The sequence below is a fragment of the Phaethon lepturus genome, unplaced genomic scaffold (assembly GCF_000687285.1).
Source record: "Phaethon lepturus isolate BGI_N335 unplaced genomic scaffold, ASM68728v1 scaffold14271, whole genome shotgun sequence".
In the NCBI taxonomy this organism is placed as follows: domain Eukaryota; kingdom Metazoa; phylum Chordata; class Aves; order Phaethontiformes; family Phaethontidae; genus Phaethon; species Phaethon lepturus.
The window spans coordinates 8,336-21,330 of NW_010517102.1; the positions used below are offsets into that span (position 1 = coordinate 8,336).

The 12,995-nt window shown below is 48.7% G+C and overlaps 1 protein-coding gene across 1 annotated transcript in view; it reads right to left on the bottom strand.

Annotated features, from left to right (window-relative positions):
- The window catches only part of LOC104627891 (angiomotin-like protein 1), a gene marked incomplete at its 3' end in the record, with an annotated part of 15,856 nt that extends 3,104 nt beyond the window's left edge, over window positions 1-12,752 (bottom strand). The window contains exons 1-4 of the mRNA XM_010296287.1: window positions 12,746-12,752; window positions 12,374-12,520; window positions 9,358-10,161; window positions 4,290-4,350 (exon numbers count right to left, since the gene is read on the bottom strand). Coding sequence (XP_010294589.1) covers window positions 4,290-4,350; window positions 9,358-10,161; window positions 12,374-12,520; window positions 12,746-12,752 — 1,019 coding nt within the window. The remainder of the gene's footprint in view (window positions 1-4,289; window positions 4,351-9,357; window positions 10,162-12,373; window positions 12,521-12,745) is intronic.
- Window positions 12,753-12,995: the final 243 nt, after the last annotated feature.

The following is a 12,995-nucleotide window of genomic DNA, read 5'->3' on the forward strand; positions in this document are numbered from 1 at the left end:
CTGAGAGCACACATTGCCGGCTCATGTCCAGCTTTTCATCCACCAGTACCCTCAAGTCCTTCTCAGCAGGGCTGCTCTCCATCCCTTCATCCCCCAGCCTGTACTGATACTGGGGTTTGCCCCGACCCAGGTGCAGGACCCTGCACTTGGCCTTGTTGAACCTCATGAGGGCCCACTCCTCGAGCTTGTCCAGGTCCGTCTGGATGGCATCCCGTCCCTCAGGCGTGTCAACCGCACCACTCAGCTTGGTGTCATCTGCAAACTTGCTGAGGGTGCACTTGATTCCACTGCCTATGCCATTGGTGAAGATATTAAACAGTATTGGTCCCAGTATTGAACCCCTGAGGGACACCACTCATTACTGGTTTCCACTTGGACACTAAGTTATTGACTGTAACTCTTTGTACGTGGGCATCCAGGTCATCCATCCTTATCCATCTAACAGTCCATCTATCAGACCCATATTTTTCCAGTTTAGAGGCAAGGATGTTGTGGAGGACAGTATCAAAGGCCTTATAGAAGTCCAGGTAGATGAGTTGTATAGCTTTTGCCTTTTCCACTGATGCAGCCACTCCATCCTAGAAGGCCACTAGATTAGTCAGGCATGATTTGCCCCTGGTGAAGCCACGTTGCTTGCCTCTAATCACCTCTGTCTTCCATATGTTTTGACATAGCTCCCAGGAGGAACATCGCAAAGTTTTATCTGTCATGGCTGGTGAAGGTTCTGCTCATGCTGGACCCACTCATCGATGCCTGTGCCTGCACAGTGCACACCACATCAGAATCGTGACAGCATGGAGAAAAAGGAAACCGCAGCAGCTACACAAAAGCACCCCTCACTGAATGCCACACTAGCTGGAGCCAAAATCCACCCCACTCTGCCAGAGGAGAGGATGCTACCACAGCTCTTTCCTCCGCACTGACTGCAGTGATTTGCTGTGATGCTCAACATCACCCTAGCGGGACAGGGAGCATCGCAACAGGGAGCACATAATTTTAATTCATAGAATTTTATCTCAGGATGTTAGGCTGCCTTCCTCTCTTGCATTTGTCATCAGCTGTATGGCCAGAAAGGGAAGGAGCGTGCACTCCCGCCCGCAAGGTTGACTCTCTGGCTGGTGCAGCTGCACCGTGGCCTTTGGATGGTGCTCAGCCAACCCTGGGGCTGCAAAAGGAAGCATGTCATGACTTCCCCTGAAATCCCCTCAAAGCAGTGGGCCCGAGGTGGCCCCAGAGCTCTTGGACACTAGCACTGGGTTAGGATGCTGCTCCCTGTCCACCTGCCTTTGGAGTTTACCGCCTCTCCAGCCTCACCACTTCTGACTGCTGCTGGGACCCGGCAGCAGGATGCCCTGGGGGGGTCACACTGACCCGAGGGCTCATTTTATGTTCCTTAAACCAAAACCATGTCTCCTAGCAGTGCCTGGTGATCCGAGGCCATGCAAGCCTGCGAACCCAGAGAGCCCTATGCCAAGCTGCTGTGCAAACTGCAAGGACAGCCCACCACAGGCAGAGTTCTCACACCATGCCCACAGTGCCCCTTTCCTTCTGATGCCCCAGCGTATAAAACCCAGCAAGGGACCCTGTACCCACTGCAGGATTGGATTTTTTTTTTTCTCAAAAATCTGAACAATAAAGAACATAATAAGTGATGAAAAGAATGTCACTCGTGATGCAAAAGGTACTCCACAAGCACGTGCAAACACAGCCAAGCACGAGGCACCTCCTCAGTGCTGCTGACAGCCATTCTGTGCTTGCATGTTTTACCATGGCAATTAATTCAGCTAAGGGTGAGGGTTTTTGTCTTTAACAAAATAAAGGCCACAGTTGATTTTATGCAAGTAAAATCCCAGCTGTCTGGACACAGTTATACCACTACAAAGACATAGATTTGCTACAAGTACAGATTTTCTCACTTCTTCCTGTCAATAGCTTAGAGCAATAAAATTAAATTGATCTCAGAATCTCAATCAGTGGAGATATATCAATTCTTCTTTTTCATTATGAAGTAGAGCAATCTCTGGTGGTAGATACACTCTTCAAATGCCTGCAGGAATTCCTGACACTGTACTTTTGGGAAATCTGAACCTCCCATCAATTTAGCCTTTTCACATGCACTTCAGTCTGTCTAGCTTTACACTACAGAGGAAGGAAAGATCTCTGCGATCTCCATTTTCTTGAACTGCAAACCACTTATTGAGCTACTAAAGACTTATGCCCCATAGCAGCAGCCAGGCACCAGAGTCTCAATAGCCAGGGCCATAGGAGAGATTCTCCAAAGTGTTTTCCAGCTTGGAAACGAAACCGTCAAAATCGACATTACATCTCTTGAAGTACCTCTCTTCAAACACAATGAACACATTTCTGACTTTCCTTTTACTTGTTTAATCTGTCCCAATGTAATTCTGACTAAGCCTACTACAGAATCTTCATGCGTATATGCAATAAAATCAACACAGCAATTCATACTAACAAATCAACATTTGTAGAAACAAGGAGTGTTATAACCTCAGCTTAGTTCACATCCAACCTTTCACGTAAAGCTCCAAAGAAACGAAGCAATCAGGATTATCCTGAGCTCCTTCAGACTTAGTAAAGAATGACATTCTCAAAATGCTTCTACTGTACTTTAGATGTTGATCTTACTCTGCATTAGAGCAGGTTAAAATCTTCCAGCCAAACACGTTTTCATCAAAAACCATCCTTCTTAAGACCACAGAACTGTGGAACGTTATGAGTTTTGGATATTTCTGCAACACTTCAGCTATATTTCTAATGAAACATATTTTTTTGTTGACATTACTGTAGAAGTAGGGCTCCTATATACTTCTGCAATGCAATGCAATGCAAAGCAAAGAAGAAAAAAAGAAAAAAACCTAAGGAATAGGGAGCACCAGGAAGCAGTGAGCCTTTCAAGGGCTACCATGCTAGGGTCACCAGACCTCACTCTGTCTTTTAAGTGATGTATAGCTTGCGATATATATAATAGCTTGCCATATATAGCTTGCAATACAGTGTCTTCAGCAAAATATTTCACCATGGACTTCACTTTCATGCAAAATCCCTCAGAATTTAGTAAGGTCACCCAAGCCCCTGGATTTAAGCACGGTCTTAATACACCTCTTATACTGGAATGCCTGGGAGCAAGAATGACCAACACAGAGGAATTCTGGGGGGAATCTGTAGCTGTATGTAGGAATAAGAAACCCTGAAAGGACAGTTAATGATAAAGTCCATTTGCTGTTAACCACCAGGAAATCCTAAATACAGAAGAGCTATTGTTTGATACAAGCAGTGCAATATTACGAAGTAATTAAATGAAAATGCCTATAAATGTTCTGGAAAGTAAAGTCCATCTCTGCGCTGCTACAGGTACAATGCAGCTCTCCTGTATGTAGGGATGAAGAGTGGCCAGTGGAGGAAGTTTGTTTCCAACATACCACTGCATTTACATTCATAATCAAAATGCCCTCCTCTAACCTATTTAGCTCATCTTTCTCTGAAGGCTCTGCCTTCCTTTGCCTCTAGGGCAGACTGGCCTACTTCATCTCTTGAAGACTTTCCCAAGGGACTTCATCTCACAAGTTCACACACCTACTGTGGATCCTCCAGCTGAGTCAGCAAAGAGAAAGAGGTGTTTCTGGGCTGTGAATCTTTGAAGTTGCCTTAAGCTGTTACCTTACAATGTGAGTAAAAAGTGCATGAAAGGCGCTTATTTCTGCCCATTGACTGGGAGTCTCAAGTCTGGACAATAACCTCAGATCCAGGTATCTACCTGACTTCAACTGATTTCTGCAGTCATGAAGCAGACTTCAAATGCCGTTCTTTGTAGCTGTGCCTAACATAGAGGAATCAGCATTGTCACTGTGTGGGAAAAAGACAGGATCTTGGAAAAGTCAGTAAGCCCAGTCTGATGGTCATGGCGCAAGGAAACACAGTTATACACCCATTATTAAATGCTGATAGAGCCAGAAATGGGAGAAGATATTCAATAGCCAAGATGTAGCCCTCATGGTATCCCCTGGCTACAGAAATCAGCAACAGCTGCAGCACCTTGCAAACACAAAGGTTTACTTCAAAACCATTTTGCAGACTTGGACTCACATCTCCAGAGTTCCCTATTCAGTTAATAACGTTTGTTAGTGCTGGGAAGACTTAACCCAGCTTCTTCGGGGGATGATTACATTATCATCTGAAAAGACACACACCATATTAAACATACCCCCTGTAGTTAAGAGAGGGATAGGATACTGTATTTCTTCTCAGGGATCCACACTCAGAATAGATACTCTTTCCGAAGTCCAGCTGACTTCAGCAAGGGAAAAGGTGCCTTCCTCAACCTCTGTGCTCCTAGAGGAACCAACCAGGATAATAACACAGCAGGGTAAAGAGAAGACATGGGCATCACCCAAGCTGTGGCAATGGCTTCATTCCTCTTTCATTTATTTTAATGAAAGGCAGATTAGACCAGAAAGAGAGGATACAAAGCTCTTTTGCAGGGCTGCCAGCATCCACATCAGCTGGAAGCGCAGCCTCCGACCCATGCTCGCGGTTGGGCTATCCTTGCAGAGAAACGCCAGCAGAAGTCAGCTTGGGTGTGACATCCCTCGGCTTGGCCACGCTGCCAGCAAGCCCGCTGGCCTGGGCTGTCTCAGGGAGGAAAAGGAGCTCCTTGTAGTCCCCTCAGCAGCCACAGACATGCGGGTGAATGAGTAAATATCAACAGGTTGTCTGAAAACAGCGGTAATGTTGGGGGGGGTGGTTAATACACAAATAAGCAGAGAAGCCACAGACTATTCCAGCAGTTAAATATAGGCTTCTACATCCAGGCAGGGCGGAATTTTATGAGACACATAAAAAACTGGAATATCTTTAAAAACAGCCCAGATTTACTCTTCAGTTGCATGATGTCTTTTAAAATGCATGGATTAAATCAGAGTTAAAAGCTGCCTGCATGATTGACTTCTGCATGTAATCACAAATGAAGTCCCCTCACCAAGCAGTGGTGTTTCCAGTTCCAGGCTTCATTTGCATTATATACACTTTTTATTAACGGTGTGGAAAAAGACATCATTCTGGATAAAAGACACCAGGATCTGACAAGGGCCACCAGGAGCAATGAAGAGTATTCATTGCACTGAGTGATCCAGACCACGGCTTAAGCAGGGCATGGAGAAACAATATGGACTTGAGCAGGTCCAAGATCATCTACCCAGGAATAAATACAGCGCTACAGTAAAAGGTCAGGAAATCCTACCCTGGGCTGTGACTACCCTCACATGTCTGGCCGGATAACAAGCTGGATGGGGAGCTCCTGGGGTGCCAACGTCTGAAACAGCAAGTGTTAATGAGCTACGTAAACGAGGAACATTGAGTCACATTGCAGAGGTGATATCTGATTAGCCTCTGTTTCAGCTGGTACTGCAACGGTGTCCAGGTTGGCTTTCCACAGTGAAAAGAAGGGTTTTGATAAAGTGAAATAATTAAGGGGCTCCAGGCTCTGACTGTTAAATGCATTAAAGGACCAGTAACACAGGGCTCCTCACCATATCTGACAAAGATATTGTACAATCCCAGCTGGTAACTAGAAAATACAGGCTAAAACAAAGATGCAGATCTGTGCCAGAGATGGCAATTAGTTAGTGGAACAAATCTGTAAAGGCTGTGATGGATTCTCCAGACGGAAGAGTGTTATAATCACCAGGACTGAATGTTTTGCAAACTGGAATTAATTCACGGTGTTGTGCAAAAGACCAAATTAGATTATTTCCAAGACCTTTTACCTGACAAGCTGTGACTCTCTGAACATGCACCTAAACAAATTTAGCAAAGACACGATTCAGGAACAGCTGCACATCTAGGAAAGGAAAGGTTTTCTAAAGATTATTACACTTGGCCAACTTAAAGCACACAGAAGTTGTGAGTCAGGGCCCCAAGCATCACGCAACTGGCTTAAAAATACTGATATTTTAAAACAGTAACAAATATCAGTTACTTTTTACTTGCCTTCTGTTTATTTGGCCTTTTAAGCTTCAGTGTTCAAGCTCTGCATCTGTGACGTTCATAAAGCAGAGGTCGCTAAGTCTAATTTATATAAATGCTGAGATTACTGCAGCATCACGTGACTCTAGGAGGTCTTCAGGATAATACCAAATATCTTGAGATTTACCATAAAGTTGTGAGATTTCACTACGGTGATTATAAAGGCAATATTCCCTTTAAAACCAGCCAGGTGGAGGGGAAAAAAAAAAAAACGGGGGGCAAACCAAAGCCAGCAAGTTAAACAGCAGCTGCAGTTATCCCATCTCCTTCAACAGCTCCCTGCCAGCATTTCTGGGTTTCCAGCCGCATCTCCCCCCATCACAGAAGGACTAGGGGGGAGTGGGGGATTGATGACCCTAAGGGTCTTTTCTGTCCCTGGTATCTGTGGGTGCTTCCTCTGGACCGATGCAGCTCTGTTCTTCTCTCCCCTCTTTCCTGGAAGGCAGAAGCCTTTTGCACAGCCCCTGTGCAGAGGCTGACAGGATGGATGGGCTGGGGAACAGATATGGCCAGGACGGAGGGAAGGAGATGCTGGAATATATAAGACTCCCATTGACCATGGGCAAAGTAAAGTTTCCATTAGCTTCTTTCCCAGGCCCTCCAGATGAGATGAAAGCTGGCATTTCTCACCTCGCTTGCTCCTCTAACAGAAAAAACAGCCTCTCCAAACCCTACTCTTCCATTAACCTTATGAAACCAGGTAGCCACCTACCTCGACCTCTCTTATCAAGGTCCTCCATCCCAGTCCTCTAGCAGAGATGGGGCTGACATCCCCAGACAGGTAACCTGCCTTTACCCTCTCCATAGAGAAGAGTATTTGGGGCAGAGGCCATTTTGTGAAACTACATTTTAACCATGCTCATTCCAGACCTGGGCAAGCCCATCCCACAACGCAGCCCGAGACGTGCGCAGGGATGCACCGAAGCACAGCTGCCGCAGATAGAGAAATGGCAAGTGATGAGCACACTTGGATTACTGCCACTTCCTAAAGGCTTTTGTCACCCAAATCTTCCCAGGTAACAGGGCTTTAAGGAGATCCTGCAGCCTGTGAGGCCAGTTATAAACTGGCACAGGTACAGCACAGGAGAAGAAACCAGACCAGTTCATACCAATTAAGGACAAGTCTGGGTAACGCCAGCAGTGAATATTTCAGTGCTCCCAAGTAAAGTGAAAGTTTCACATCCCTGTATCAAAAAATATCCTAGAAACAAGCCTGAGATGAGGATGAAGGCCACTGCTTCGCCGAGACCAGAAGGCTCGCTGTCTGACATCTCCTGTGCAGCCAAACGTCCCCCCAGCTGCTGGCACTGTGCAAAGCAATGGCACAAGGTACCATCTGCAAACGGGCAACTGTCCTGCTATAGCCAGCAGGAACACAGAGGGATGAAACGTCCCCCAAAATCCAGGCACCATGAAAGGATCTAAGAAGGACCTCAAAATGCCTGTCTTCACACCAGGACCCGAAGCCACCTTAGAGAAAGCACAAGAGAGACCATATGCCTTAGACCAAACCTAGGTTTGGTGAAACACCCCCCAGCTATGCCAGCCTCCTAACCTACCCCTGGAAACGCATGGTGGAGTAGCCAAGCAGGGATATATGCTGACCGAGCAGTATTAAGATCCTTGCTGAGCTGCAAGAAAGACATCACCTAAGATTTTTTTAAGAAGTGCGAACTGCAGCGGCTCTGCTCCGCCATGCTGCCAGTCCTCTGCTGCACAATGCATCCTCCAGTGCCCCTGCACCTGCCAGGAGGGACACCTCCCCACTGTCATGCAAAGAAAACAGCACACAGGGGTAGCAGGCATCCCCTCTGCGGTGTGATTTGCGGGTTAAACCGTGCTGCCTTACCGGGAATGAGCAGTAACCGCTGTCGTGAGCCAGGGAGTTTCTCCCCTCTGCTGCTCAGGTGATCCAGCAGCACCTTGGGGTAAGGCTGGGGGCTGGCCTGTTCTGCCAGCATGGAAAACTGCACTGAAATCAAGGGGTTTCTCAGCATTAACCTTGCTGATCAGGCATCTAGGAAAGGTTTTAGAAGTGGCCTCAAAGCGTTTCCCACTCGACACCAGCGCCATTCCCAGTTAGCTGCAGCACTGCATGCAGCACCCAGGTCTGCTCACTTACAGAGACTCAGCAGAACAGACTCCATGTGTATTGAAGCAGCATTTTCCAAGAGTGATAGAAAAACCCAAACCAGCTCCTTTTCTGTGGGGATAAATCTACTTGGTGCTGGAAATGTTTGTTAGTACTGCGAATGGCTGCAGGAGAGCACAGCCCCAGCTCGACCCTGTTGCCCTCGAGTTCATATAGCTGTTTCTTAGCATAAACAGAGATTTTTGCTGAGCCCTTAAAAATATCATCTTGCTCTGAAAAAATTGCATAAACTTTGCACAGTGGTAGGCTGGCAATCAAAACACACGTGTAGCTGAAGGAAAGCTAGCAGGCACTCAGTGCGGGCCCTCCACTTGTCCCAGTTGCCTTGCAACATTCACCAAATTTCCAAGTGCCAAGTTACTCCCCATCTTGACACAAAACCCATCACTTTTGCAAATACTGAACGGCAGAGTGTTCGCTCTCTCATTTCATGCCTTACGAATTTTGGAAGGGATGTGTGGGGTCAGCTGTGCTATCTTTTCTCTGTGCCTGCACTGTGGCAAAGTAAGTGCATGCAACTTAAGTCGATGCTGACAAAAACCTTTAGGAGTTTTGGGGTCAGAAAAGACCTAATGAGGCAGCTTGCAACATGAAAACAATCCACAATCAAACCAGACAGCTACAGCCTTCGAAATCCAGCAAAATACTGTCTGGGAGGTCAAAGAGACAGGGATGAGACAGAGAAACACTTGCGTTTAGGTATGGGAAGGAAAAGGGAGCCCTCAACGCACAGGCTCACCTCTGAAGGCGGCAATCCTGCCTGGGTGCTGGGCAGGACCCCTGCTGCTCACAGGGGCCAGCGCACAGCAAGTAAATGCTCTGGATTATTTTTAATGCGCTTGGAATAAACCCGTGCTCACAAGGAGGCCGGGCACGAGGGGCCTGGTACTGTGAAAGCCCCACGTGAGCTCCGCTGGGAACATTTAAGTGGGGCATAAGCAGCGTATATGCTTTACACAGCCCTCCTGGAGATGCAGGTGCCTCCGCCAGCCGTTCCATGCAGGCCCGGACGCGGGGCTGTGATGGCCCCACTGCCTGCCTGAGGCTGAAGCTCACAGGGGCTGCATTTACATGAGGCCCAAGCCCGCAGAAGATGGCTCCTCCAGCGAGGGCAGGATCAGGCCCCTCCAGCAAACCCACCCCCCTTGACGGCCATTACCTGCTGACCCCATACTCTGGAGGCGGCTGGTAGCGGACGAGGGCCACCTCTGCCCGGGCGGGCTGCGGGGCAGCGTAGGAGACCTTGAGGACATCCTGCGCCGGCTGCTCGCCGTAGAAGAGCCCGTGCTCCTGTGCCTTGCTGACGGGGGCTGCCGCCTTGCCTTTGTAGGGGTATTCGGGAGGCGGCCCCCGTGGGTCTGTGGCCTTGCTGGGCAGCGGGGCCGCCTTGAAGCCCTTCCCGCCCCCCGGGGCCGGGGGATGCTGCTTGGCCCCATTCCTCTCCAGCGAGAGCTGCATGATCCTCTCGCTCAGCGAGCGGACATGGCCCTGCTTCAGCTCCTTCAGCGCCTCGTCCTTATGCGCCTGCCCGCTGTTGGCCCGGTTCACCGTCGGCCTCCCCTCCGTCCTGGACTTCTGGCTGGACGCGCCATAAAAACCCGGCGTGGTGGCAGCGGCCGGCGTCTGGCCTCGGAAAAACTGAGACTGGGCCTTGGCCTCCTCGTATGTGGGGAGCTCCTCGGTGCCGTGCGGGGGCTGTGGGGCCCGGGGCTGCTTCTCCATCGCAGCACCGTCCCCCTGGTGCTCCTGCCCCTGCGGTTCCTGCCGCCCCGATGGCTGGACCATTGGCGGCTCTTCGGGCACGAGGTTTTCTGCGGAAGAGAGAGTGCTGGCAGTGCTGTTGGAGGGGCCGGCGCTGCCCGTCGCCTGGTGCTGTATGGCCAGCAGGTTCATGTTCTCGCTGGGGTTGCCATACCTCAGCCGCTCCTGGATCAGGCGCTGCAGGACGGTACCGGCTGCCACCTCCTCTGGCCCCGGCGGAAGCTGGGTGGGCGCAGGGGGCAGAGGGCCTCCTCGGCTGGGCAGGGAGAGAGAGAGGCGGCCATTAGCTCTGCTGCCCAGGAGGTCCAATCCCCCTTGTTCTCCTCTCCTACACCCCACGGCTGTGACGCCATGTCCAGGATGGGGCAGTGCCCTGCCAGGGTCCCCTAGGAGCTGAGGGGACATGGCTGGAAGCCACCAAAGGAGGCAGGGCACTTCGCCCCTGCTCATCCCCCCACCTGGAATTGTGTCTGCAGTCACCTCTAAAAACATATTCCCGTCCCCTTCCTGGCCCTCCCCTCCATAATACTCTGTGCATCCTATATCCATGGCTTTGAACCCCCTCCCAAGTCAATAAGTGGACATGTAGTGTCACAGCGAAACTTGGTCTTTTCTAAGATACGAATGGGGTAAATCTCCCCGGGAGATGCCTTGCACGGCTTATATAGAGGCAGCCTGCATGGCACTACTAAACGAGACGCTTCATTTTTGACAGCCAAAGTTAGATGAGTCAAATCCCCTCCTAAGTGCACTGCCTGCCACCATAAAGAAAACACAGAATGTATCGCGGAAAAACTCTGAAATGACACTGAAAATAAAACGGTCCTAAAAGTGTCATTAAAGAGGAATCCGTGCTCTGCTGTCTTCCCGTAAAACTGCAATTTCCCTTCTGGCCAATAATGCTATTTCTAAGGGAATCAATACTAACTTTTGTAATTTTGCTGGGCGAGTACAAGGAAGTTGTTACGGTCATAGATGTAATGCCAGTGTTTTAAAAACAGCACAGACGTATCAGCTACATAACCCTAACACAGGCTACTGAGGTCATTCAGAGGCAATGGCACCACTTCTGCACTATATACACAGCAGAGCTTGCCCGGAGCTCTGCATCTAATGGTGGTGCAAGATGCCTGCCTGAGCAGTGTCTGAGCCCAGAGGGTTGCTCCTGAAAGACCTCAGTGCGGATAAAAGTGAGAAAAAGCTGGCAGCTCTGGCCAGAGCCCTCCCACGCCCCTAGGCAAGAAGGAGATGCTGTTTTCAGTTCACTTTTTTGAGGTCATTCTTGGCAACTTTCTCTCTCTCTCCTGCTGTTTCCAATTCTCAGAGGAGTTCATCAGAAGGACTTACATTCATTTTTTGGCATTTGAAAGTAGTTAAAAAGCAAACTTTCTCTTGAGGTTTGGTATTTCCCTGAGGTTTCATCAGTTACTGCACATGCTGTGGGATAACTTACATACAACCCAGAGGAAGAAAAGCCTTTGACTCTTCACTACGAGAGTTTCCACTAGCATTTTTGTGGCAAAGCCTTAAAAATGATTGTGGGGCTCGAGGGGCAGAAGAGATTCCCAGGTTGTTTCAATCCACACCTGCCCTACAAAATATAGTTTACCTGCTTCCCCTGAGACACTGTTATCTGCCGGCCAGCCTGACTCACTGCGGTTGCAGCCTGGCCAACAGCTTTCAGAGGGTCTGTCAGCTTCCCAGGCTGGTGTTTGAGCCAGCAAGATGCACAGACACGTCCAGCCACCTGTCTGCACAACAGCCAAGTATCCATCTACTTTATATGTCCCTGCAGTAACAGTAAACTCTTACTGTTTTATTCATGTTATCGCAGTGCACAGAAGCCTCACCATACTGGACATTTTTGTAGACATCAGTAAAAGTCTCCCTAACGTACCAGAAAGCTCACAGCCTGTGTTGTAAGACTATGCCGGAGATAAAAGCCTGAAGCAAGTGGATAAAGGAAATGTCACAGTCAAGGCAGCTCTTTATCATATATCAGGATTTTTGCCTCTGTGATAGCCATCTCTTAGCATCCTTATATGTGGCAGATGTATTTTAGTTGCCTATTATTGAGGTCCAAAAGGATCAACTACAGTGAGCCTCCCACAGGGTGCCTGCAGTCCTGCTCCATCAACAAAAAGCCATGGACCTCAGTCCAGCTGAGCAGTGAAGAGCAGCCATGGCCCGAAGGACAAGCAGAAAGGCTGCATCCTCCACAAGCACAGGTGAAAAATCATGGTGGGTCGTAACACTCAAGTCAAAGGTAACTCCCCTTTGACTCTACCAAGGACGAGAAGCTGGCCTTCAACTCTGTAAATACTATTTGTAAATGGTCTAAACTGCTCAATTTATGCTTCAGGAAAAACCTGCAAGTAAATGTGGTGGGTTCGTATGGAAGTGTGGCCACATACTTACCAGCTTTTTCTTTAGTATTGATTGCTTCAGCTGTTAGCGGAGAAACTTCATGCCTGCCAGCAAACAACTGGTGATCCTGGTAAAGAAAGACAGTGTCTTCCAGTACCTGGCCTGGGCTAGTAGGCTTGTAGCAAACAGATGTGGAGCCTGCAAGAAAGAAAAATGGGATGTCAGTAAATAAACCACTTGAATAACAAAATATAAAGCCATGACAGAAGTCCAAAAAGTTTTCTTGAGCATGGTTAGGCATCTAAGAAGCCTGCTGAGGCCACTGAGGCCACTACCTCTGCTGTCTTCACCATCCAAATAACACATCAGCTTTGAGGAACAAGAGGCAGCCAACAAGTCATCAGTGCTGTTCCATGCACTGACCCAACATGGCCTTTGAGGTGCCCAGACCAAATACAAAGTGAGGCTGGCACAGCCTGGCTTCTAAGAACTAACAGTGACAAACTCACAAACCAAGGCACGGCCCTGGGAAATGAAGCCAACAGGGACAGAGTAAAACTGAAAGAGGGAGAGGATAAAAAGAAGGAAGGATAGGTGAGGACCCAGCCACACTTCAATAGGGCTAGCGTCTGGGAAAGGCTTTAGCACAAAATCCATTCAGTACCAGAGAAAA